This window comes from Theropithecus gelada, chromosome 7b (genome assembly GCF_003255815.1).
Source record: "Theropithecus gelada isolate Dixy chromosome 7b, Tgel_1.0, whole genome shotgun sequence".
Classification (NCBI taxonomy): domain Eukaryota; kingdom Metazoa; phylum Chordata; class Mammalia; order Primates; family Cercopithecidae; genus Theropithecus; species Theropithecus gelada.
The window spans coordinates 104,599,734-104,622,017 of NC_037675.1; the positions used below are offsets into that span (position 1 = coordinate 104,599,734).

General features: G+C 48.2%; 1 protein-coding gene across 1 annotated transcript in view; it reads right to left on the reverse strand.

Annotated features, from left to right (window-relative positions):
• The window catches only part of CDC42BPB (CDC42 binding protein kinase beta), a 123,194-nt gene extending 113,056 nt beyond the window's left edge, over positions 1–10,138 (reverse strand). Inside the window, exon 1 of the mRNA XM_025391149.1 lies at positions 9,574–10,138. Within this exon, the coding sequence (XP_025246934.1) occupies positions 9,574–9,748 (175 nt within the window). The 5' untranslated portion in view covers positions 9,749–10,138. The remainder of the gene's footprint in view (positions 1–9,573) is intronic.
• Positions 10,139–22,284: the final 12,146 nt, after the last annotated feature.

A 22,284-nucleotide genomic window follows, 5' to 3' on the forward strand; every position in this document is an offset into this window, starting at 1 on the left:
AAAACTTTAAAATTAAAAAAAAAAAAAAAAAAAAAAAAAAAAAAAAAAAAAAAAAAAAAAAAAAAAAAAAAAAAAACAGAAACAAAAACAAACAAACAAAAATTCAATGTAAAAACTAGAGGATAAAGTTGAGAACTTTTCCTTAAAAACTCCGAACGAGGCCCGGCACAGTGGCTCATGCCTGTAATCCCAGCACTTTGGGAGGCCGAGGTGGGCGGATCACTTGAGGCAGGAGTTCAAGACCAGCCTGGCCAACATGGCAAAATGCTGTCTGCACTAAAAATACAAAAAGTAGCCAGGCATGGTGGTGCACGCCTGTAATCCCAGCTACTCGGGAGGCAGAGGCACGAGAATCACTTGAACCTGGGAGGCAGAGGTTCCTCTGAGCTCAAATCACGCCACTGCACTCCAGCCAGGGCAACAGAGTAAGATTCCATCTCCCAACAACAAACAAACAAACAAAAAAAAAAAAACAAAAGAAAGAGCATTTTCAGACAGACTTGGTTCAAAAAATCTACCTCCGATGAATTCTTTCTCAGGAAGCTACTAGAAGATTCACTCCACCAAAAGATAAAAGACACAGAATCCAGAAAAGGGAATTCAACAGAGGAAAGAGACACAAATAATCCCTGCAAGGAATGAAAAGCACTCCAAGGACTGCTCAGCAGCAGGCCTGCAGGACACACAGCCCAGGCTGAAACAGAGAAGTGGCAGGTCTGGAAGGGATGAAGGTGATAAGATTATTAGAGGTGTTTAATGGAGGAGTTCTAGTTAAACGTCTGGCACTAAATTCATGACTATGCACTGAAAACCAAGCTAAAGAAAATCCGGCCAGGAGCAGTGGCTCACTCCTGTAATCCCAGCACTTTCGGAGGCCAATGCGGGTGGACTGCTGGAGGTCAGGAGTTCAAGACCAGCCTGGACAACATGGTGAAACCCCATCTGTACTAAAAGCACAAAAATTAGCCAGGCATGATGGCGGGTGCCTGTAATCCCAGCTACTCGGGAGGCTGAGGCAGGAGAATCACCTGAACCCGGGAGGCAGAGGCTGCAGTGAGCTGAGATCATGCCACTGCACTCCAGCCTGGGCAACAGAGTGAGCCTCTGTCTCCAAAAAGAAAAAAAAAACCAAAAATTTACTCCATGAGATTATTACAAGAAAAAAAAAAAAAAAAGAAAGAAAGAAAATTCATTCCAATAACACAAAAATATTTCCCTTAGTAAATTGTATCTTACATGGCTTAGCTGTGAAGATAGTTACCTAACAAAAACAGTGTAGACACTGAATATCAATTTAAACAAAATTATATAAACATATTTGGGACACAGAAAAAGAGCAAGGGGTGAATGTGTTTCAAGCAGTGGAGGGAGAATGTAGAACAGTTCTAAAGCCTCTTCTACAGCAGAAGTCAGCAGACAATGTCTAAAATGGAAAAATCAGAAATTAGCAGTACCAGCATGCTATACAGAAACATGAAATTTAAGGCAGGCATTGCTCAGCACCCACCAATATCCACGGTTCTTCTATAGTAACATCCCACCCTCGGCCTGCTTGGCTGAAGGAGGGTGGGATGGCCACCGTCTCAGATGGTGGCCTGAGGGTGGGAAAAGGCCACAGCCCCGGAGGCTTCTTAGAGCAAGGCCGTCCAACCAGTGCTGACTGCGGACAAGTCAACTTCACGTGAGAGAAATCAACCTGATTTTATTTAAGTCACTGTCACTTTGTTCTCCATTACTGGCAGCTAAATGTGATCCTAACTAAAATGATAAGTACAAACAGAGGAGTTAAAAGTGGCAGTCTGTGGGAAGTTGGAGCGCAGAGCAAGCAACTGGTAGAAGGACTGCTATCTTACATTACAACCCAGTAGTACTGCTTGGTTTCCAAAACTAAGTAAATGCATTACATTGATAAAAGCTAAACTATATTTAAAGAAAATCACCCCACAGGGCATGGTGGGAAGTGTTGTTAACCTTAACTTTTTTTAAATTTGAGACAAAATTTTGCTCTCATTGCCCAGACTGGAGAGCAATGGCACGACCTCAGCTCACTGCAACCTCTGCCTCCTGAGTTTAAGTGATTCTCCTGCCTCAGCCTCCTGAGTAGCTGGGATTACAGGTGTGCGCCACCAGCCTGGCTAATTTTTGTATTTTAATAGAGATGGCGTTTGACCATGTTGGCCAGGCTGGTCTCAAACTACTGACCTTGTAATCCGCCCACCTTGGCCTCCCAAAGTGCTGGGATTACACGCATGAGCCACTGCACTTGGCCATAACCTTAACTTCTAAAACTAATATTAGATGCGTCTTTTGGGGTCAATTTCAAATTCTAATACTGACTTGTGGATATCAAACTTTTTATTTTAAAGGCAACAGAATATGAAGGCATTGCAGTTTTGGAAAGGTGAAGTGATGAAGAGAGTTTGAGACTGATCTGGCAGAGGTATTTAAAACTTCAAGTGGGAAAGGCATTCATTTAGGCCTGAGGACTTGAGAGCTTTAGCTAGGTCACTAACAATGAGAATAGAAAGAAAGGGCTAAAATAAAATAAAGATATATCAAAGCAGGCACCTGCAAGGAGGCTTGAGGCTGACCACAGTCCTGTGAAGGAAAGAAATGCTGGTTAGAGGGCAGCTCCTCCAGAAACAGTTAGGGAAAATGCTCAGAACCTAGTTTACCCAAGGGGAGCGGGGAGCAGGCTGGAGGGCAGGTTCATACGACCTCCCCAAATTCCTCACACAGCGGAGCGCAGTGGCTCATGGTTATAATCCCAACATTTGGGAGGCCAAGGTAGGAGGATTACTTGAGCCTGAGTTCAATTCCACCCTGGGCAACACAGCAAGACCTCGTTTCCACAGAAAATAAAAAATTAGCCAGGTGTAGGGGTGCATGCCTATAGTCCCAGCTATTCAGGAGGCTTAGACTGGAGGACTGCCCGAGCCTGGGAGGTCAAAGCCACAGTGAGACATGATAGAGTCACTACACTCCAGCCTGGGTAACAGAGCAAGACCTTGTCTTGGGGGGAAAAAAAAATTCCTAACAGTCTTCCAACCTACGACTCTGCGATTTTGGAGGTCAGGGAAATCATCGTCTAAATTAACACTGGGAATCACCTTACAGTAGGTCCCAAGTGTTCTCCAAAGAGGCTCCAATCCAAGGACAGAATTTGAATGAAATTATATCATTCCATTCAAAGTTATCTTTGAATGTCTAATTCCTAAGAAAAACAAAAATCCAAAGTTCTCTATTACATATCGATTCTTTTTGCAGTTTTAATCAAAAAACAATTTTGTTGCCACAGTTACCTACCAATCAATAAAACTAACCAAAAACCTAACCCCCAACACAGATTGTTTAAAATCAAACTGAAACTTGACCTTTATCTCCTAGTTAGTGGCCAGTCTATTGGGGGTGGGGGGGCGGGGAAGAAAGATTACTACACACAGTTCACACTGCCAGTTCACACTGCCAAAACACTTCTCATTTTAGATTTAAGGGGAGTGTGTTCCCTCTCATCCATTCTCATCAGCAAGAGAGCCTTTCTGTAAGCTCCTCACACAAATTTAAGGTAACCATAATATACTGTCATCCCATAACACTAAGAATCTAAGAATAAAACAAACATGGTCAAGGACTAATAGGTATTATGTCATAGGACTAACAGGTATGTTTTGGGATGAGATTACATGGTAACATTGTTTTTGGTCTCTTCCAGCAAAAAAAAAAAAAAAAAAAAAAAAAGCTTTCTGTCTCTTTTCAGAGAAAAGCATTTGACAGTTTCACTGTATTTAATATAGTTTGGAATTAACAGTCCTGTGTGCCTGCCTGTTTATCCAGCATCACTAATGTCAGCACAAACAGGAGATATCTAAGGGCACCTGGCTTGGCGACAAGAGGGAGGGTGGAGGCAAGCAGAGGTGCTCTCTGTCAACCCTGCAGTGTTGTGAGTTCTGTAATTTACATGCATTTGAGTATTTTGCTTGAAGGACAATTCACTGCACATTTTAATTTTTCAGGTAGCTCACACAGTGGTATCCTGAAGTGAGAACTATTTCTTCAAATCCAATTTTATTTCTTTGAAATCTAGATTTAAGATAGATGCTGTTCACTTGTAAAGCCCAACTGCCATGGAAGGAAGGGGTTTTTCTTTTTTGGAGGCAGGGTCTTGCTCTGTTGCCCAGGCTGGAGTGCAGTGGCGCAATCTCAGCTCACTGCAACTTCCGCCTCCTGGGTTCATGAGATCTTCCTGCCTCAGCCTCCCGAGTAGCTGGGACTACCCGTGACACCATACCCGGCTAATTTTTGAATTTTTAATAGACATGGGTTTCCACCTTGTTGGCCAGGCTGGTCTCAAACTCCTGATCCACTCACCTTGGCCTCCCAAAGTGCTGGGATTACAGGTGTGAGCCACCACACCCGGCCTGCAGTTTTAAGACAGAAAAGATAGGGCTGGGTTGTTAATGTTTAATGGTTTCAGCTGTCCTATCTCATGCTATTACAGTCAGTATCAAACAGCTACCATAGAATCTACATGATCTAAATTATATTATAACCTAATTTTTATCATGCAATCCTAGTATTTCCCTATAATTCAGATCTTACTCAAAAGATCTATTTCTTAAGTCTATTATTTTTAAAAAGTGTTCCCATGTTATGCAAACATTCTATCCACAGAAATCATTAAGATAAAATGTATCTGAGCCAGGCACAGTGGCTCACGCCTGTAATCCTAGCACTGTTTATTATGAGATGTTTAGCACTGTGTCAGTTAACCCTTACTTATTAAATTCGGTGGTGTCATCCCACTCACACCTTGGGCTGGCCATCCCCACACTAACAGCTACGGGCATTCACATCCATGGAGGAGGACTCTGAGAAGATACTGTCACACTCCTGGTGAGAAAAGCCACAAATGAGGAACCACCCAGAAGACTGGGAGGATTAATTCTATTCATGAAGAGGAAGCACATCTCGAGAGAAGATGCCCCGGACTGGGAACTGGAAACCCATGTTCTGCCTCTGTGACGCGTGTCCACACCAGCATCAACCCGGAGGCCTCCCTCCTGGTCTGCAGGTCACACAGCAGCCAGGGCAGAAGACCACTGGGGCCTGTCCAATGCCCATAGGCTAGGATTTCAAACATCAGCTCCATCCAAATGCAACACTAGCTGTTACAAATAAGATGTGGGAAAAATATTTAACACAGGAGACAGTATTTGTATATGACAAAGATGAAAGACAACAAATTCATCTCATTGGGTTGTCCGTATTTGTTACTATTTACATTTGGAAACTATAAAGTGTTTTATATGTTCCTTCAAATGTATCAAGATATTTTCAAAAATAGCATAAAGAAATATACATGCAAGGCTGGGCATGGTGGCTCATGCCTGTAATCCCAGCACTTTGGGAGGCCAAGGCGGGTGGATCATGAGGTCAGGAGTTCAAGACCAGCCTGGCTAAGATGGTAAAACCCCATCTCTACTAAAAATACAAAAATTAGCCAGGCATGGTGGCAGGTGCCTGTAGTCCCAGCTACTTGGGAGGCTAAGGCAGAGAGCTGCTTGAACCCGGGAGGCGGTGCTTGCAGTGAGCCAAGAACGCACCACTGCACTCCAGCCTGGGCAACAGAGTGAGACTCCGTCTCAAAAAAGAAAAAAAAAAAAGAAAAGAAATATACATGCAAAGCACAGCATTAAGGTCCAAGATTTCACAGAGGAAACCAATCAAGCTATAGGAAAATTAAAGACAAAAACCTACAATGAAAGTTGAAATGACTCGGCCAGGCGCGGTGGCTCACACCTGTAATCCCAGCACTTTGGGAGGCCGAGGCAGGCGGATCACGAGGTCAGGAGATCGAGACTATCCTGGCTAACACAGTGAAACCCCGTCTCTACTAAAAACACAAAAAAATTCAGCCGGGCGCAGTGGCTCACGCCTGGAATCCCAGTACTTTGGGAGGCCGAGGTGGGTGGATAACGAGGTCAGGAGATCGAGACCATCCTGGCTAACACAATGAAACCCCGTCTCTACTAAAAATAGAAAAAATTAGCCAGGCGTGGGGCAGGGCCTGTAGTCCCAGCTACTCGGGAGGCTGAGGCAGGAGAATGGCGTGAACCTGGGAGGCGGAGCTTGCAGTGAGCCGAGATCACGCCACTGCACTCCAGCCTGGGTGACACAGCGAGACTCCATCTCAAAAAACAAAACAAAACAAAACAAAAAATTAGCCGGGCATGGTGGTAGGTGCCTGTAGTCCCAGTTACTTGGGAGGCTGAGGCAGAAGAATGGCATGAACCTGGGAGGCAGAGCATGCAGCGAGCTGAGATCTTGCCACCGCGCTCCAGCCTGGGTGACAGAGTGAGACTCCATTTCAAAAAAAAAAAAAAAGTTGAAATTACTCTTGTCCCATGCAACCACTGTGGTGATAAGAAAATATGAGCCAAAAATAATAATCTTTTATTTATTTTTAAGACAGGGTCTCACTCTGTCGCCCAGGCTGGAGTGTAGTGGCACGATCACTGCTCACTGAAGCCTTGACCTCCCAAGCCCAAGTGATCCTCCCACCTCAGACTCCAGAGTAACTGGGATCACAGGTGTGCATCACCATGCCCAGCTAATTTTTACATTTTTATAACATTTTATTTTTACATTTATTATAGAGACTGGGTTTTGTCAGGTTGCTCAGGCTGGTCTTGTCCTCTTGGGCTCAACCAATCCTCCACCTTGGCCTCCCAAAGTGCTGGGATTACAGGCATGAGCCACCACACCAGGCCACAATCTTCCTTTAAAACTTAAAAAGTTTACTACCTATACTTTCCAAATTTCCTTATTAAGCCTCCAAATCTGGGCTGAATCAGCTACTTTTCTTCCTTAAGTTTCAAGAATTCTCCACAATTGCCATTAGATACCTGGCAAGATTTGGGAAGTGGGGAAAGGTTGGCTTTTCCACATGACAGAAATCGATGTATCAGAGGTTTCAAATGTCATGGAGTGGTGAATCCAAAAACTGAACAGTCCACTCACTGACAGCCTATATGTGTTTCCTGAGCAGAAGTAATTGAAAGTTAGAGTACCTAATATTGCTCTATAAACAGTTTTATTCAAAAGCATTATTCTGTGCTTTCCAATCGAAACAACTAGGCATTTCCAAGCAACATTAAATACTAACTGCACACACATTAACTAGAAATACACCACTTTAGAGTTACAATGATGTATATGTTAACATAAATGAGTTTAAATACTTGTAAAATATATTGATATTTCATTAAAACACCATCTTCTAAGTTCATTCTTCTCTATAACTGAAAATTTATACTTTTGTGCAAACTGAGTTCCTAAGAGAATAATGTAGTTTGTAATCACAATTTCCAAAGAGCCAAAATACAACTTTGAAAACATGTCTATGTTATAGCACACAGTTCCTGTTTAGATTTGGAAAGGTCAGATCTCATAAAATATGACCTCCACACATGGTGAGAAGAGCTTCCTCCAGGGAAACCCACCAGTAATGCCTGGTGGAGAGAGGCGGCTGCACAACGGCCCACAGGGCCCCAGCCCTCAGACTAATCTCCTTCTAGGTACCAGGGCAGAGGCCAGTGGGACAACACCTTCCCAGCAAAACCAACTTTCTCTCTGTTTCCTCCTCCCAGTCACACTCACAGGTGGTGCACCAAGTTGAACCTGACAGTGGAACTGTGTGGGTTTCAACATCGAGTGATCAGAAAGGAACGGTAAACAAGCTGGATGCAGTGGCTCACGCCTGTAATCCCAGCACTTTGGGAGGCCGAGGCAGGTGGATCACCTGAGGTCAGGAGTATGAGACCAGCCTGGCCAACACCGTGAAACCCCATCTCTACTAAAAATACAAAAATTAGCCGGGCATGGAGGCGCGTGCCTGTAGTTCCAGCTACTCAGGAGTTTGAGGCAGGAGAATTACTTGGACCCAGGAGGTGGAGGCTGCAGTGACCTGAGATCGTGCCACTGCACTCCAGCGTGGGCAACAGAGCAAGACTCCGTCTCCAAAAAAAAGGAAAGAAACTGGAAACAAAATATTCAGATTTTAATATGCACCAAAGAACTCACTTTCAAAGCAATGGTGAAGTCAATTAATTATTCAGTTGGAAATCATGTCACTGACAAAGGATGCTAGAAAGTAAATATTCTTAATTTACTGATACTATAACTAACCAAGAATGGTAGTTCCCACAGAAATAAAGCATCACAGGCTGTCCTTGATCTCAGGGCCTCTTTCTCCTGCTGCTCTCACAAGATAGTGTGTAACATTTCACTACAGAGCAACTCAATAGAAGCCCTCTAAAGAATACTGCAACTTAAATTTTATTTGTAAACAAAATTCCAAATTCCAGTTACCAATCTGGCAGAGCAGGAGGCCTCACTGTGGAACACTTTCATTTGTTTCTTCCTATAAATATCAGCTTTATCAGCCCCAAAGATTAGAAATTACTGGTTCAAACTGAACAGTCCTAGCCCAGTGACGCAAATGACCCAAGGATAAGGTTTTCATAGGTCTGGCCTGAACATACGCATTTCCTCCTCCTACTCAGTGGTTTTAGGTGAGATAGTCTGAGGGTCTTGACAGCACACCCCTGTTAGGGAGAGATGAAGTAAAAGAGTTTCACTCTGCGCTTTTACCTGTCTTTAGGATCCTAATTATCGTTAAATGGTTTAACCAAATTTTTGTCCTAAAAAAGCATAATCGGTTAGCTGACCAATGATTAAAACACAGATCCCGAACTAACTAGAGAAGGCATGCAAAAATCAGATGAGAAAGTTTAAGTGATAGCTCCAACTACCCCTCCAAATATCACAAAGGTCTAGCAGAATTGGAATTTAAAAAGAAACAAAAAAAAAGTCCTCTTGCACGGTTTATTTAAAATAAAGCCTTAACCTTAAAATCCCCTTGAAGGTGTTACAGCAAAGTGGGTGTTCAGGCTATGGCCAACAAGGGGATGTAGACAGGCTGTCACCCAGGAGGGGCCGTTAGTGCTGGGCTCGCTGGAGATGCAAGGGGGTCCCATGGGGCAGTGGGCGAGGCAGATGCAGAAAGCACACCGAGCTGCCCCCACAACGCAGAGGAGCGTGGGGTGGCGAAAGCGAACTAATTCCACGCTGCCTCTGGACCCCAAAGGCGAGGTGCAGGGGCGGGGGCGGGGGCGGATATCCCAGGGAGTGCTGCAGGAAATGATATCCAGACTCGGAGGGTGGATCTAGGAAGCGGCCAGGGCGAGGGCCCGGCAGGGGGGAGGGGGTAGGAGTGGGAACGTAGGATGTGGCTCCGAGGGGCAGGATGAGGGGGCGGGACGATCGAACGCGGATGTCCAGGCTGGGGAGGGCAAGGAGGGATGAAGAGCTAGCGGAGGGACGAGGGCGCACGGAGCGGCTGGAGAAAGATGGGCAGCTGGCCCGGGGGCGCTGCCGGGGCGAGAGGAGGCGAAGCCCACCGGCTGGGTGGGCAGGAGGGCGGCAGGGTCTGCCCGGGCGGGCGTGGGGGTGCGCGGGAGGGGGCGCAGGGGTCGCAGGGCCGCAGGTCCGGCCCGGCCGGCGTGCACTTACCCCACTCGAGGAACTCGGCCACGTACTTGTCGCGGCGCAGGGCCGAGTGGCTGCACTCGGTGTACAGGCAGACGAGCACGTCAAGCAGCGTCTCCACGCTCAGGGCGCTCTCGTTGCGCCAGGGCCCGTCCAGGAGCAGCTGCTCCAGCTTCTTGAGCCGCACCTTGGCCGACATGGTGCCGCGCGGCCCGCTCCCGACGCGCCGGCCTCTCGCAGCCCGCTCGGCCAGTCCGTCAGGGCGCGCCCTCGGGGGCTCGGCGGCCGCGAGCCCCGGCAGCAGCGGCGCCTCCTCGCCGCCCCGTCCGCGTCGTCGCGCCCCGGCCTAGGCCGACATCTTGGGCTCCGTCCCGGCGGCGCAGAGTCTGGGGCGCCGGGCCCCGCGGGTCCATGGGCCGCCCTCCTCCCCTCGGTGCCGCCGCCCTCCCAGCTCGGGCGGCCCGCCCCCGCCGTCCACCGCCCTCAGCCCCGCCCGCGGCCGCGCCCTCCCCGCCGCCGCCGCCGCCGCCGCAGACTAGGAGCGGCGAAGAGCCTAGCGCTGCGCAAGCCCGGCCGGCGCCCGAGCCCCGACCCCAGCCCCGACCCGGCGGCCCAGCCCCGCGGCCCGCAGCCAACCAGGGCGCGGCCAGCACCGGCGCAGCCAACCACTGCGGGGCCGGCCACTGCCGCGCTGACCTCAGCGCGCCGCCCCGCCCCGCGCCCGGCTCCCAGCTCCCGGCGGGCTCGGGCCTCGCCGCTTGCCGTAGGGAGCCGGGATGCTGGGAAGGCAGGGCCGGGCCCGGGGAGCGGCGCGGGGGAGACGGGAGGGGCGGGGCGAGTGCGCCGCCGAGATTGCGGGGTCCGCGCATGCGCAGAGCGCGCCCCGGTGGGCGTGTGCGCCTTCGCCCAGCGGACCCGGTTCCCTCGGTGTTTGGGGTCCGACCGCGCGCGTCTGGGATCCTGGGGCCGAAGACGACCCCAAGTATCGAAGAAGCAGAATCGCGATCTCAGGCCGTCGGGCCCCGTCCCACAGTCCCCGCGGGCCCATGTTGCCTGGGGGTCTCGGACCGGCCCGGCCGAGGTGGGTGTCGAGGGCCACCCGGCAGGCGCAGCTCTGATGGCCTCGGCGGGGCTATTTAAAACGGCTTGTCCCAGCTCGAATTGGTCCTAGAAGACTCGGGTCCTACCCCTGACTTTACCGACGAGAGATCGAAGCCCAGACGGTGTGGGGTCAGGGCCCAGGCTTGTGGGGGCTGCTGCCAAGGCGGGAGCCAGCGTCCCCAGTGCCCGGTGGATTCGTGATGGCTTGCAGAGGGTTTCAGTTTCCACTGTCCAGCCCTCCCTGCAGACCAGTACCTGGGTGTGACAGTTTGGTTGCGGGGCGGATATTTGTCTCCAGGCTGGGTTTGCCTGGCGAGTCGCTGTATTTACTAAGATTGTTGGTTAATTTGGGTGGCTGGGGGAGGGAGGTTGATGGAGATACCCCCCACCCCAACAAACCCTTGGCGTCAGGAGAGGAGGGGCTATTCCTGAAGCTTGCGGAAGGTCACTGAAATCGTGGGGGTGGCTGAGAGCTTCTGGGGCGCGCGAGTACAGGGGAAGGGGTGGAGCCGATGAAGGGGCAGATAGGGGTTTGAAGCCGGAGGCTAAGGGAGCCTGAAGCATAACTAATCTCTGGAGCCAAAAACAGGAATGGGCCCGGCGCGGTGGCTCACACCTGTAATCCCAGCACTTTGGTAGGCCGAGGGGGCGGATTGCCTGAGCTCAGGAGTTCGAGACCAGCCTGGGCAACACGGTGACACCCCGTCTCTACTAAAATACAAAAAATTAGCCGGGCGTGGTGGCGCGCGCCTGTAGTCCCAGCTACTCGAGCGGCTAAGGCAGGAGAATTGCTTGAACCCGGGAGGCGAAGGTTGGAGTGAGCCAAGATCGCTCCACTGCACTTCAGCATGGGCAACAGAGCGAGACTCCGCCTTAATAATAATAATAAGAGGAGTGGCTGCCTATGCCGGAGTTGTTGACCGGAACAGGGCGAGAAGCCTTCTGGGCTGCTGGTAATGTTCTATGCCTGGATTTGGGTAGTAGTTACATGGGAGTACGCATAAGTAAACATTCTTCAAATTGTCTTCTTAAGATCAGTGCATGTCACTGTGTGAATATGTATATAATACCTTCATTTCTTAAAGGCAGGTGAAAACAATCTGGTGTTAGAGGTGAGAGTACTGGTTGCCTTTGGGGTATGAACTGGAAGCAGACTCAAGGAGAGGCCTCTGGGGGGCTGGGTACATTCTGTATCTTCATCAGAGCCATCTTGTAATGTGGGTCTGTAAAAGTGTATAAATTCATCAAACTATTCTAAATATTTGCATGTTACTGTATGTGTATGAAACCTTAATTAAAAGTTGTTTTAAAAAGTCTGAGCAGATCACCTGGCTCAAAATCAAAGACTTCCCACTGGTTTTAGAATAGACACCAAAGTTTTTTGGTTTTTTTTTTTTTTGAGACAGAGTCTCCCTCTGTCGCCCAGGCTGGAGTGCAGTGGTGTGATCTCGGCTCACTGCAACCTCTGCTTCTTGGGTTCAAGCGATGCTCCTGCCTCAGCCTCCCAAGCAGCTGGGATTACAGGTGTGTGCCACTACTCTTGGCTAATTTTTTTTTGTATTTTTAGCAGAGACGGGGTTTTGCCACGTTGGCCAGGAGGGTCTTGAACTCCTGACCTAAGTGATCCACCCGCGTTGGTCTCCCAAACTTCTGGGATTACCAGAGACCAAATTCTTTACCAGTAGAATAGCCAGATGTCTGCATTTGTAGATATCTGGCCTCTTTCTTTCTTTTCTTTTTCTTTCTTTTATTTATTTTTTTTTTTTTGAAACAGAGTCTTGCTCTTGTCGCCCAGGCTAGAGTGCAATGGCATGATCTTGGCTCACTGCAACCTCCGCCTTCTGGGTTCAAGTGATTCTCCTGCCTCAGCCTCCCTAGTGGCTGGGACTACAGGCACCTGCCACCATGCCTGGTTAATTTTTTTGTAGTTTTAGTAGAGACAAGGTTTCACCATTTTGGCCAGGCTGGTCTCAAACTCCTAACCTCATGACCCACCTGCCTCAGGCTCCCAAAGTGCTGGGATTACAGGTGTGAGCCACTGTGCCTGGCCAGATCTCCATCTTTCATCCTGTCCCTGTGTAAGTTTTAACTGTATCCTCACAGGTGACTGGATGTAGACAATGTGCTCCCATCTCTTGATACCACAGGCTCTGCCTGGCCTGCGCAGCCCTCCCACCCTGTTCTCTGCCATGTCTCTTCAGCCTCTGACTCCAGTCTCCCTGATCTCCTTGCTGCTCCTCAGTGGTCCCTACTCCTTCCTGCCTCCCGGCCTTTGCACTTGCCTGCCCCTCTGCCTGGGATGCCCCTCCCACACTGCCTCCACTTTGTCCACTTAACCAAATCTCTGTTTCCACATCGCCTCTTCAGGGCAGCCTTACCTAACTCTCTGGGCGAGATCAGGCCCCAGTTCGCCCTGCAGGTTTCCTTCTCGGCACTTGATACAATGGGTATGTGGGGGTCTTGCCTCCTAGCCTGGACTAGAAATGTTTTTGTGCCTCAGTCTCAGATGTAAAGGCGGAATAATAGGACTGACCTCGGCATTTCAGTGAGTTTGGGAGGGGATTGAATGAGTTGATACCCAGGGAACACTGAAAACAGTGCTTGGATCATAGGAGGTGCTGCTATCATACATTAGAATGAGTATTTCAGAAGCCAGGGACTCTATGACCAGCTGACAGATGGAGCAACCATGGGTCCTGGCTCTTGGCCCCTAGGCCAGGGAAGCCCAGCTGTATGTGTCCTCAGGCACCTGTGAACTTCTGCTATATCCTCACAATAAACTTCTACTTGGCTGGCTCCAGTGAATTTCTGGTCTTTGCAACACACCAACCCCAGACTAAGCATAGTCTTATCCCCAGTAACCTAAAATGTATGCACTCTACAGCTACTTCAAGCCAGAAATAATAAATTTGTTCAGAAATCAGAATGTTGAGATTTGCAGAGCTAAACCTCTGGCCTTAACTTTAAATCTTCCCCCTTGGACCCCTTAGGACCTGAGATGAGCGAGGGGAAAGGGGGCTGTGCCTGGTGCCATCTCCTTCTTCCCCAAACCTCCCTTGGCTCGCTCAGCCCCCTTCTGCCCATCTAGAGCCACCACCGGGAGGGGAGAAGTGGGGAAGGGCTCCCATCCCATCTGGATTGGCAGAGGGTAAAGTTGACCCTCTCTCTCCTGGGAACATTCATGGGCTCCTTGGTGGTTCCCTGCTGCTTTGTCTCCCGAAGTCCCCTTAACCCAAGCAGGTGTGCCACTGGGTGGGTGCTTACCTGGTGACTGTGGAGGGGAGGGGCCCTCTGTTCTTCCTGAGGGACTCTTGGACAAGACCTCAATGGCTCCATGGGTCTCGTGCTTGCTCATCCACCCAGCTCACATCTGTCCTCAGGAAACACTGGCACACTTCTCGCCCCAACGTTAGTGAACAGGTGGATCCCAGCACAGCAGCACAGCTCTGCCTCCGAAACAGCACGTGAGCCCCTCCTTCCTGGCTAGGAGCCAACCCCTAGGCCACTGTGCCCTCCAAATGGAACACCAAATATTGAGCTCTCTGAGAAATCCCTTGGAAGCGCCCCTCACAGGCTTACAGTGAAGGAAGGAGGGCCCGTCCTCTGTGTCCCCGGGCGGGATCACCTCACCAAACCTTCTCTTCCACTCTCATCTTTTATTCCTGAGTGTGGGGCAGATTCCCAGACATTTCCCTTGACAATCTACACGTGGCGATCTGACACAGCATTTGAGAAGTCCACATCTGCTCTCTCTTCTTGCCTCCTGGAAATTTCCATGTACTGTTCTTATACATTTACAAATGTACACCAAAGGTCATTGTCCCTTTGGTGGACAGTCCTTGTATTGGTCTGCCCTCACTCTCTCTGTCTCCTGAACACCATACCCTGTGAGTCTCCGCTCCAGCTCCACTCTGATCATAGGATTCTAGAGGGGCTGGCACCACATGTGACTCAAGACCCTAGTCAGCACTTCATCCCCCTTCAGTCATCATGTGACTGAAGCCAGGCCAATCAGAGAACTTATTTATGTATTTATTCATCTATTTTTTAGAGACAGGGTCTTGCTCTGTCATCCAGGCTGAAGTGCCTTGACAGAATCATAGCTCACTGCAGCCCCGAACTGCTAGGCTCAGGCAATTCTCCCATCTCAGCCTCCAGAGTAGTGGGGACTACAGGTGTATGCCACCACATATGGCTAATTTAAAAAAATTTTTTTAGAGAAGGGGTCTTGCTATGATGCCCTGGTTGGTCTTGAACCCCTGGTCTCAAACGTCTTGCTCCCTCAGCAGATAACTTATTTAAAATGTTTTATACTGGCTGGGCGTGGTGGCTCACACATGTAATCCCAGCATTTTGGGAGGCTGAGGCGGGCAGATCATTGGAGGTCAGGAGTTCGAAACCAGCCTGACCAAAATGGTGAAACTTCGTCTCTACTAAAAATACAAAAAATAAGAATAAAAAATTAGCTGGGCATGGTTGTGCACACCTGTAATCTCAGCTACTTGGGAGAATGAGGCAGCAGAATCACTTGAACCCAGGAGGCGGAGGTTGCAGTGAGCCAAGATGGTGCCACTGCACTCCAGCCTGGGTGACAGAGCGAGACTCCATCTCAAAAATAAAAATAAAATTAAAATTAAAAAGAAGGCCAGGCGCAGTGGCTCATGCCTGTAATCCTTGTTTTGGGAGGCACTTCGGGAGGCCGAGGCAGGTGGATCACTTGAGATCAGGAGTTTAAGACCAGCCTGGCCAACATGGTGAAACCCTGTATCTACTAAAAATATAAAAATTAGCTGGGCGTGGTGGCGCATGCCTGTAATCCCAGCTACTTGGGAGGCTGAGGCAGGAGAATCACTTGAACCCGGGAAGCAGAGGGTGCAGTGAGCAGAGATTGTACCAGTGCACTCCAGCCTGGGCAACAGAACAAGACTCCATCTCAAAAATAATAATAGTAATAAATAAAATAAAAAGTAAAAAGAACGTTTCATACTAAAAATGGGGGAGCTTCTTATCCCTTCCTTTAGACCAGGGGTGGGTAAACTTTTTCTGTAAAAGACCAGACAGTAAATGTTTCGGGTTTTGTGAACCCTACAGTCTCTCATCTACCATTATAGCAAGAAAGCAGCCATAGACATTATAGAAAAAAATGAGCATGACTGTGTGCCAGTAAAACTTTATTTACAAAACAAGCAGCAGGCCAAATTTGGCCTGCAGACCCGTAGCTTGCTGATACTTGCTTTACAACACAAGCTGTGATGGTGAGACTTACGATCAACAGCCACAACACCCGTTAGAGAAAGAGAGCAAAATGAGAGAGAGATCTGGTTAAATGAAACAATAAATTTTCCTTTTTTTCTTGGCCAGGTGTAGTGGCTCATGCCTGTTAATCTTGACATTTTGGGAGGCCAAGGCGGGCGGATTGCTTGAGCTCAGGAGTTCGAGATCAGCCCAGGCAACATGACAAAACACCATCTCTACAAAAATGCAAAAATTGGCCAGGTGTGGTGGTGTGTGGCTATGGTCCCAGCTACTTCGGAGGCTGAGGTGGAACCATCACTTGAGCCCAGGAGGCAGAGGCTGTAGTAAGCCAAGATCACACCACCGCATTCCAGCCTGGGTGACAGAGCAAGCAAGACTCTGCCTCAAAAAGAAAAAGGAAATTAATTTCTGCTTCTAGTCTAGATGGTGTGATCGGGACCAGATTTACTCTCTTACCTGAAACAATGATAAAAAAAAAAAAAAAAAAAAGAGAAAAAGAAAATGGACAAATCACCTAAAACAAAGATTTTCATGACACTGGAAATCAGGCATCAACGGATAGTAATTAGCCAAGTGTGGTGGTACACACCTGTAACTCCAGCTACTCTGGAGGCTGAGATGGGAGGATGGCTTCAGTTCAGGAGTTCAAGGCTGCAGTGAGTCATGCTTGCACAATGCACCCCAGCCTGAGCGACAGAGCAAGACTCTGTCTCAAAATATACATATTTTTGACAAAGTACAGTGATCCCTATCCCTGAGACACAGTAAAGAAAAGAGGTGGTTCTATGACTGCCCTGCCAGGGAAGGGGAACTGAGGTGGAGCTCAGTGGACTCCCTTAGGTGAGGAGACAGAGCAGAAACTGGGGAGACCAAAGCAGCTAGACCTCTCAGGACAGAGTACCATAAATGAGTGAGCTGCACAGAGAAAGCCCTGGAGATTGGTAGAGAGTCTCCTCAGGCATCCAGCAGCACGCTGGCGAGTGCTCACGCGGATGGAAGCTACCACATGCTGGATTAGGGGAAATAGTGCCAAAAAGGATTGGAGGAAATGGTGCCTGATGCTCACACAGACTGAGAGTAGTGTTGTTTTCCACTGGCCAGACTGGAAAAACTAATAATTCACAGGTATTGGGTAGAATTCTCAGGAAAGTTGTGCCTTAGTAATAGGATTCTAGGAAGTCATCCACTTGCCTTTCCCCCAGCATCCCAGAAAAAGTTCTAGACTGAGCACTGCTCCAGATCTGCCTAACAAATTACAAATATAAGACACGAAAGTATTAAACAGTTTCCAAGTAATTTCATCCCAGAACAAAACTCAAGAAAATGTATAGGAGGCCGGGCGCGGTGGCTCAAGCCTGTAATCCCAGCACTTTGGGAGGCCGAGATGGGTGGATCACGAGGTCAGGAGATCGAGACCATCCTGGCTAACACGGTGAAACCCCATTTCTACTAAAAAATACAAAAAACTAGCCAGGCGAGGTGGCGGGCACCTGTAGTCCCAGCTACTCGGGAGGCTGAGGCAGGAGAATGGCGTGAACCCGGGAGGCGGAGCTTGCAGTGAGCCGAGATCCGGCCACTGCACTCCAGCCTGGGCGACAGAGCAAGACTCCGTCTCAAAAAAAAAAAAAAAAAAAAAGAAAATGTATAGGAATACAAAATATTCAGCACCCAAAGAGGTAAAATCACAATGTCTGGCATCTAGTCAAAGATTACCAGACATTCAAAACACAGCCTATGATGAGGATGTCATCAGTTAATCAAAACCAACCCAGAATCCACACAGATGTTAGAATTATCAGAAAAAGACATTAAATGTTATTATAACTGTATTTCATGTGTTTGAAAAAGTTAATAGAATCATGAAAATCATTTTTAAAAACTAATATAATTTCTAAAGATGAGAAAACTACTATTTCTGGGATTTAAAATATACTGTATGGGGTTCATGGCAGATTAGACATTATTTAACAAAAGGTTAGTGAATCTGAAGAAATAGCAATAGAATTTATCCAGAATAAGACAATGAGACAAAAAAAAAAAAAAAAAAAAAAGAATATGAACAGAGCATCAGTGAACTGTGGGACTATTTCAAGCGGCCCGATACATGGATAATTGGAATCCTGAAGGAGAAGAGCAAGAAAGAGGAGGAACAGAAAAAATATTTGAAGAAATGACTGAAACATTTCCAAACACAATGAAAATTACAATCTCACAAATTCAAGAAGTTCAGTGAATCCTGAGAACAGGAAATATGAAAAACAACAACAAAACACCAAGGCACATCATCATCAAATTGCTCAAAACTAGTGATAAAGAAACAAAATAGTCCGGGCACGGTGGCTTATGCGTGTAATCTCAGCACTTTGGAAGGCCAAGGCAGGCGGATCACCTGAGGTCGGGAGTTCGAGACCAGCCTGACCATCATGGAGAAACTCTGTCTCTATTAAAAATATAAAATTAGCTGGGTGTGGTGGCGCGTACCTGTAATCCCAGCTACTCTGGAGGCTGAGGCAGGAGAATCACTTGAACCTGGGAGGTGAAGGTTGCAGTGAGCCGAGATTGCACCATTGCACTCCAGCCTGAGCAACAAGAACAAAACTCTGTCTCAAAAAAAAAAAAAAAAAAGGCTGGGCGCGGTGGCTCACACCTGTAATCCCAGCACTTTGGGAGGCCGAGGCGGGCGGATCACGAGGTCAGGAGATCGAGACCATCCTGGCTAACACAGTGAAACCCCGTCTCTACTAAAAATAGAAAAAATTAGCCAGACGTGGTGGTGGGCGCCTGTAGTCCCAGCTACTCGGGAGGCTGAGGCAGGGGAATGGCGTGAACCCAGGAGGTGGAGCTTGCAGTGAGCTGAGATCGTGCCCATGCACTTCAGCCTGGGCGACAGAGCAAGACTCTGTCTCAAAAAAAAAAAAAAAAAAAAAGAAACAAAACAAAACAAAAAACCAAACATACCCGAGAAATAAAACACATTACATACAGGGAAACAGAGATAAGGGTGACACCAAATTTCTTATTGGAAACCACTAAGTGAGAAGACATTGAAACAACATCTTTATTTATTTATTTATATGTATTTTTGAGACAGAGTCTCGCTCTGTTGCCCAGGCTGGAGTGCATGCTTACTTCTGCCAACAAGTTTTCTTCATTTCAGAGGCAGCTACTGGCTTACTACTGGGTCTTAATATAAACGGAATCTTCGGCCAGGGATACCAAGAAACTATGTGACCCAAGCTGTTTGGCCATCAAAAAGCAAATGCTATCTTATCCACTGACTCATAAAACTAGATATGTGGCAGGGTATGGTGGCTCACACCTGTAATCCCAGCACTACAGGAGGCTGAGGTGGGTGGATCACCTGAAATCAGAAGTTCGAGACCAGCCTGTCCAACATGGCAAAACCCTATCTCTACTAAAAATACAAAAATTAGCAGGGCATGGTGGTGCGCACCTGTAGTCCCAGCTACTTGGGAAGGAGGCCAAGGCAGGAGAATTGCTTGAATCCGGGAGGCGAAGGTTGCAGTGAGCCAAGATCATGCCACTGCACTCCAACCTGGGCGACAAAGCAAGACTCTGTCACAAAAAAAAATAAACACACACACACACACACACACACACACACACACACCCAGCAGCATTCCACTGTAAGATGAGAGTAGGCCCAAACATTTCCAGGAGGAACAAGTAAACTTCCTGAGTAGGTGCCCTAGACTCTTAACAGTATTTGCTCCTACTGTTTTGCAACATTTGTTTTCTTTTTGATTTTTTGTTTGTTTGTTTGTTTTGTTTTGTTTTTGAGACAGAGTCTTGCTCTGTCATCCAGGCTGTAATGCAAAGACTCAATCTCGGCTCACTGAGACCTCTGCCTCCTGGGTTCAAGGATTCTCCTGCCTCAGCCTCCCAAGTACTGGGATTACAGGCATGCGCCACCACACCTGGCTAATTTTTGTATTTTTAATAGAGATGGGGTTTCACTGTGTTGGCCAGGCTGGTCTTGAGTCAACCTCAGGTAATCCACCCACCTTGGCCTCCCAAGCATGAGCCACTGCACCCAGCCATTTTGCAACATTTCTTTTTTTTTTTCTTTTTGAGATGGAGTCTTGCTCTGTCACCCAGGCTGGAGTGCAGTGACGTGCTCTTGACTCACTACAACCTCCACCTCCCAGGTTCAAGCAATTCTCATGCCTCAGCCTCTCGAGCAGCTGGAATTACAGGCATGTACTACCACACCCAGCTAACTTTTGTATTTTTAGTAGGGACAGGGTTTTACCATGTTGGTCAGGTTGGTCTCCAACTCCTGGCCTCAAGTGATCCACCCACCTCAGCCTCCCAAAATGCTGGGATTACAGGCGTGAGCCACCACACCCGGCCCTGCAACATTCTTAACCTGCAGCTATGCCTTCATGGGGAATACTTTGTGATCAGTCAACAGAAGATGAAAAAGTGGGTCTGGTCCGAAATTTTTTCTGCCTGGAGTGCTAGCTTCCATTAGAGGTAGACGTCTAGTGCTTTACAGACATAGGAGAGGCCCAGAAAGTCAGCATTGAAGAAAAATCCTTGCAGAAGACAAAACTTGTACAGTGATTCACAGGCTCTAGCTAATGGGTTGGCTGGACAATTAGAGACTTGACTAAAACGTTCCAGGTGGTCTTCCGGACAGGCAAGGGGATGGATTTCTCAGAATGGACACAGAGTACCCATAGGAATGAATGCTCATTCATTCACGGGCACTTACTGCGGAGGAGGCTCTCAGTACCCAGGCAGACAAGACGGCCTCTTCTGAGGACATCCACTGGCCTCCTCCCTCCCCTTCCCCAGTGCTGCTCAAAGAGCCTGTGGACAGATGACTGAGGCAGCAGAGAGGGAAGCTATGTAGGGGCTCAGAAGCATGACCTTTCCTCACCGAGGCTGATTTGGTATCCATATGGCTGAGTGCCCAACCCTCACAGCAGGGACCCACCCTGAGCTCCTAATGTGGTGCCGTTCCCACAAGGTACAGTTGCTGGTGGCCAGCTTGATGACATTGGACCCCTTCCATCACGGAAAGGGCAGTGATTTATCCTCGCATGTTTTAGGTAAGGACTTGTTTTTCCAGCCACATACTTCTCTCAGCACTACCATGTGTGAACTCGGACAGCGCTTTATTTATCCATCATCATGGCATCTCAAACACCATCACTTTGGACTGAGGGACTCATTTCACGTTGAAGGAAGTATGCTGGAGAGTTCATGGCTGTGAAATTCCCTGAATTTACCATGCACCCCATCACCCAGAAGCAGCCGGTTTGAGAGAGTGGAGGAATCGTCTGCAACAGACGCAGTTAAGGTGCCAGATGAAAGCCAATAGCCTGTGAGGTTAAGGTACCATCCTACAGGATGTGGTGTGTGCCTCAAGCCAGCAAATGGTATGTGGTACCATCCCCCGATACCCTGAATGCATGGGTCCAGGAACTGAGCAGTGGAGGCAGGAGGGGCCCTTCCCATTACTACACCAAATAACATACTGGAGGAATTTTGCCTTCCTTCCTGTGTGTGACCTTGGGCCAGTGTCCAGGAAAATGTTTCCATCAGGAAACACAGGCATGGTTTCGATGGATTATGGTGGAACTGCCCCTCCCCCCACTGGCAATTTCCAGTTCCTCGTGCCACTGAACCAACAGGCAGAGAAGGGATCACTGTGCTGGCTGGGATGACAACCCTCATCCTCAGAGGGAGTTTGCATTGAATCGATTCTCACACTGAGGCAAGGCGCGACTTACCACAGTCATGCACCACGTAATGGTGTTTTGGTCAGTGACTACCGCATACATGACAGTAGTCCCATAAGATTATAATATTATGTTTTTACTGGACCCCTTCTATGTTTAGAGACACAAATTCTTGCCGTTGGGATACAGTTGCCTACAGTGTTCAGTACAGAAACATGCTGCACAGGTTTGTAGCCTAAGAGTAAGAGCCTGTACCGTACAGCCTGGGTGTGTCCCGTCTAAGTTTGTAAGCTCACTCTGTGATGTCCACGCAACAACATTGCCTGATGACACATTTCTCAGAATGCATACCTGCCACTAAGTGACGCATGACTGTTTCTTTTTTTCTTTTTCTTTCTTTCTTTTTTTTTTTTTTTTTGAGAAAGGGTCTTGCTCTGTCACCCAGGCTGGAGTGCAGTGGCACAATCTTGGCTCACTGCATCCCTGACCTTCCGGGCTCAAGTGATCCTCCCACCTTAGCACCGACACCCCACCCCCGCCCCTTTTCAAGTAGCTGGGACTACTGGTATGCACCACCATACTTGGCTTTGTTGTTGTTGTTGTTGCATTTTTTTGTAGAGTTGGAGTTTCACCATTTTGCCCACGCTAGTCCCAAACTCCTAGGCTC